Source organism: Coenobita brevimanus, chromosome 21 (genome assembly GCF_032717465.1).
Source record: "Coenobita brevimanus isolate Jiangsu-jjx chromosome 21, ASM3271746v2, whole genome shotgun sequence".
In the NCBI taxonomy this organism is placed as follows: domain Eukaryota; kingdom Metazoa; phylum Arthropoda; class Malacostraca; order Decapoda; family Coenobitidae; genus Coenobita; species Coenobita brevimanus.
The window spans coordinates 3546134-3551240 of NC_136974.1; the positions used below are offsets into that span (position 1 = coordinate 3546134).

Sequence of the window (5107 nt, forward strand, 5' to 3'; positions counted from 1 at the left end):
GGAAAAATTCAAAGCTGGATGCAGCAGGGTTTGCAACAGGGAAGGGAAAGTGTATACTAAAGGGATAATTACAGCCGTATCCTTAAATCACGCAGGGGACGGCAAGCCATTTATTTCTGACGATAACTGAAAAAGCAGATGATAAAGATGAAACGTGCCTTGCTTCATGGTATCACTGCTGACTGCATGATTTTTGTAAAGTGAAGAGCAGGTTAATCCCACGTAAAAAATCACAGGCGATCCGTAAAATATGAACATGAACAATTAGGTGGCTGCCTTCTTCGTCACACCGAATTAGTTTTAAACCCTTCAATATGGTAATGTACTTATCATCATCATCGTCGTCGTCATCATCATCTATGTTCTTATTATTATTATTATTATTATTATTGTTATTATCTCCTGACTGTTTTCCTCAGCTTTTTAGAGACTTTTCGAACTGGAGGGGATCGATACGGCTTTCATTAACCCCTTCAGCATAAAATGTCTTTCCTAATCTGAAGAGTCTGAAGGTAGGAGGAAGAAAAATAAAACTTTCGTCATCGGAGAGAAGGAATTAAGAGCACGGTCAATTATTTCAGAGGTCACCGAAGCCCACAACGCAGGGATTTTGTCGTGAAGGTCATCTGAAATTACTCCACACAGAATGGTAAAAAAAACTGCAGTGTATGATGATTGCTACCCAACATTTATTTTTTGTCTCCTGCTACTTTTTCCATTCATTCGTTCATTCATTCATTCATATATATATTCTCTCTCTCTCTCTCTCTCTCTCTCTCTCTCTCTCTCTCTCTCTCTCTCTCTCATTTTCTTTCATTTCTGTATTAATTTTGGAAACAATCAGTAAACAAATAAAAAAAACATAGAACGAGAGTGATTGTACTAGTGCCATACCTTGACACTTTAGCCTCAGGGGACGTACAGCTGTGGTCATCGCTGCATTCTCCAGTCAGGCAATAACGAAACCCTGACATAAGATTCTGAAAGGCTAATTGGGCTTTGCATAGCTCGTTACTGGGGCTTAGAGTCATTTTCCCCGTCTCGTTGTTTATCATAGTGAAGTGCATCGGAATTTACATCCGCAACTATACAGGTCTAAGTTGCCTTCATATTTGTGTTGGTGACAGTAGTTTTTGCTTCAGCGGCCCATGGTTTGACGGTATAAAAAACTATATGGATTTCAGGATTCTAAACTAGCCGGCGTTTTACTTAATATAATATCAGTGTTTAAATCCTTGACACTGGTGACATATATTACTGGTTTATTTTTAATTGCTCCAGACAAATTACTTTGTTTTAAGTGACATTTTCTACAGTGGATTCAGTGAAACTATTACTAACCTACCTAGTTCGGAAAGTCTCCTCTACGCAGCATAAAACTATCTGGAGATAACAATAATAATATAAATACTACGTCACTGGACTTAATAGTTTCCTACGCAGTGGCAACGTATTTATTATGAAAGAATTACGTGCTACAAAGATTACCTTTCCGTGGAGTAATGATAAACTGCAGACCAAAGTAATCCTAGAAATGTTCATTAGGCGGGCAAAGACTCGTGAGCGGTGTTTGTGTTAAGATAATACAGATTTCTTTCAGAGCGATGAGTGTTTTTAACCCCTTATGGTTCAAACTTGTTGCACATGGGGTTTTATGAGGAATATATTCAGCATACCTCCATTCGCTCACCGGCTCGCAGTCGCAAAGTTCTGAGGTTCACTTTTAGAGTTCCCCTCGTTAGTAATTTAAAAGCCCAAATTCATATCTTTTGTGGCACACTGGAAAGCATGAGGTGAGCATTTTCATTAGCGCTATAAAACCACCTCCTTACTTATTAAATCCATTTTCCGTTTTTACCCTTGTGGAGTCGATCGTCATGATTATTTGACTGGCTGTCTAACTACCACCAGACGATTTTATTGACCTTCGGAGGGACCTTCTCACAGTAAGGAAGTGGAGCTAAAAGCTTATCCTAATTCGAAACAAAGTCATTGTCAAATTCTCTAACTTATACCATTACCCTCATTAGTTTTGAAAATTCGTCTGGTAATATGCAGAATAGGAAGAGAGGACATCATCACTCTGTTTTAAGCATATTCAGGATTGTGTCAGCAGGTACTGTAGTGCAATAATACTACCCTTCATGTCGTAATGGTAACTAAAAAGGGGCTGCCATGTGAAACTGAAACCCTTCCTGTTGTACTGGGGTAAGGATGGGGAGAAATTACTGCTTAGAAACTGTGCTGTCAGAAGCCTTGTGTCGCACTGGCATAGGGGTTCGCTGAGTGCGAGGGCGACTATATCCGTGACTTCATTCTCAGGCCGACCAGACTCTTGAATGAAGTTTGTTTTTCCCTCGTGTATATGCATCCAGTAGTACAAATAATAGCCTAGGTGTAAAATCGACTTCTGCGGGGTCGCATTCTAGAGGAAGGTTGAGACTTTGCAGAAACGGTGTGTTTGCTTTAATACCCATGAGAGCGCAATCGACTGGCATATACCCCTAGTTTTCTTCTTCGGGTCTTCCTCGCTCCTCCTGACTAATGTCATCCAAACAGATCACGGAACCTTCATATGAATCTGTCCATCCCACGTACAGTACAAGCTGAAAACTAGATTATGAGGATGATGATGATGATGGTGGTAGTGGTGGTGATGGTGGTGGTGATGATGATGATGGTGATGCTTTAGTAGGTCAAACGAATTAGAATGAAGAGAACATGGAATAGATTGGGCGATGAATTTGATCTGAGGATTATACAGAAAGTATTTGAGGGGAGATCTTTTGTGTCACATTTCACCCATCATAGTTTAGTTATACTCAATATTACTTTCTTTAATACAGTGCTAAAATTAGCTTAGTTTTCCTTTCAAGCTAATGAATAATTAAGAAAGGAACTGAGGTGCCTTCTTTTCTATGTCTGTCGCCATGGTTTGTACAGTACAGTGCTATGGATCCCATGTTGTCATAAATCAAGTATGGTGTTTAATTATAGTGACTGTCTATGTACATACGAGGCATTACAAACACATTATTCGCTCTAATATTTAAAAAAACAGTGGGGGAAGCATTTAGAAACTTTTATTATAAATCTATAAATACAAAAGATGGATCCAGCTTTTGAGATGCATTGGCGTCGTCTAATTTAGTTGTATCCTGAAGTTGGTGGTTGGTAGGACGGGGCGGGTGCAGGCTGGTAGGACGGGGAGGGGGCTGGTTGGTAGGACGGGGCGGGGGCGGACTGGTAGGACTGCTGGGTCGGGTACTGAGCCTCGCCCTCGTACGTCACTTCAGCCACGTAGCCGGAGTCGCCGTTGACGTAGTAAGTCACCCGCTGGAGGCGACCGTCGGGCAGCGCCACGTAGTAGGAGCCCTCGGTGTTGTAGCCGTCACGACTCTCCTGGTGACCGTAGTCGTTGCCAGAGTAGTCATCCTTCACAGCCCAGTTGAAGTCGTACCTGGGAGGCTCCTGCAATAGTCGCAACAGTTCACGAACAATAAATTATTTACTAAACTTAAAGGAACAACAGAAAAAAAGGAACTGAAAGTAAGTCACGTAAAGCCACAGAAACACGACCTCGCCCACAGCACAAGTGGTGGTGTGGTACTTACGTCAGCATAGGTAGGTGCCGGGGCGGAGTAGGAGGGCTGGGGGCGAGATGGGGCTGAGTAGGAGGGCTGGGGAGGGGCTGGGGCAGAGTAAGAGGGCTGGGGGCGGGATGGGGCGGAGTAGGATGGGGCGGGTGTTGGGATGTGGTACCCTGGGGATTCAGGGCGGGCCACAGCCACGGTCACCAGGGCGCTTACCAGTACAAACTGCAATAACATAAATAAGAAAATTGGAAGTGAGCTCCGCAAGTAAGCAAATTTCTTAAATCTCATGGGAATCAAATTCAGAGAAGGTAAAAACAACTAAATGCAGATATGAGAATACCTAAGAAAATAATATTAGAGTTTTAGTGGCTGGTTCTGATGTGGTGGTATGGGTGTGAGGGGTGAGGGTTAAGATGAGGGCGAGGTGTGGGTGTGAGAGTGAAGTGAGGGTGTGCGTTTGAAGGAAAGGCGTGGGTGAGAGGGAGAGGTGTGGGTGAGAGTTATGTTGGTGTGGGTAAGAAGGAGAGGTGTAATATGAGGGTGTGGGTGAGAGAGAGTGAAAGAGAGGTGTTGGTGAGAGGGAGAGATGTGGGTGTGAGAATGAGGTGTGTGTCTGGATGAAAGGGAGAGGTGTGGGTGTGAGAAGTGAAGTGTGGTTTTGGATGAAAGGGAAAGCGTGAGTGAGAAGGCCTCAGTACCAGCCAGTTTCATAGTACCTTAAGAGACATGTTGCTGTGAACTGAAGAGGAGTCCAACTGATGCTCTGCGATGGATGCACCTGCCCTATATACTTTGCCGGGCTGTGACGTCATGACCTTGGATAGGGTGAAGGAGATGAGTCGCCTGGGTCAGACGCTGTTTAGTTTCACACCTCCTCCCATTGTGGCCTCACTTTAAATTGATTTTTTGCCGCCAGCTTTGTTGTACTTCCTATTCTCTGTTCTATTTTCTCTCTTTTTTTTTTTCCTTATTTTTTGCGGGAGGATCTTAACAAATATTTGGAGCATCTGTTATAACATTCATAGCTGCTGGACAGTGGTAATGCAATTTCTAGCAATGGTCTTCCTGTGATCGCCTATCTTGCAAAGGTGAACTCTTCTTCCGCATTCAGAATGTTTAAATTTTCATATCCTTGCTACACGCTTCTTTCGAATGTTCACTGATACTGCTGTACGTGTGTAATTGTATAATTGTAAAATCTCTTTGCTGGCATTCAAAAAATATCACACACTTTTCTTCTCACCACAAGCATCTATGGTTTACTTCCTCCCAGTTTCTTTGTTCTCATTCTTTGTTTGGTTCCATCTGCCAATATAAAAGTAATTTCGCCCAGTTTGAGTATCCCAGTTTAATGTTCTGTGCTTTCCTTTAAAAAATTTTGTTATTACTTTACATTAAATAGAGAAATATGTATCGAAGTCTCTCTGTCTCTCTCTCTCTGTCTCTGTCTGTCTGTCTCTCTGTCTGTCTGTCTCTCCTTCTTCGTTTATATCCAAATTCACACATCCTAA

The 5107-nt window shown here is 42.5% G+C and overlaps 1 protein-coding gene across 1 annotated transcript; it reads right to left on the minus strand.

Annotated features, from left to right (window-relative positions):
• Positions 1–3147: 3147 nt before the first annotated feature.
• LOC145392065 (uncharacterized) lies at positions 3148–3830 on the minus strand. Its single transcript, XM_080266520.1, has 2 exons — positions 3615–3830; positions 3148–3471 (listed from the first exon to the last, which is right to left on the minus strand). The coding sequence occupies exons 1-2, from the start codon at positions 3828–3830 to the stop codon at positions 3148–3150; spliced, it is 540 nt and encodes a 179-aa protein (XP_080122646.1).
• Between the last annotated feature and the right edge of the window lie 1277 nt (positions 3831–5107).

Bases quoted from the DNA above. Each gene is read 5' to 3' on its own strand.
- LOC145392065 (XM_080266520.1), bottom strand. From the start codon at position 3,830: ATGTTATTGCAGTTTGTACTGGTAAGCGCCCTGGTGACCGTGGCTGTG. The intron at 3,472-3,614 runs GTAAGTACCACA...CGACTATTGCAG, and splicing joins CGGCACCTACCTATGCTGAC to GAGCCTCCCAGGTACGACTT.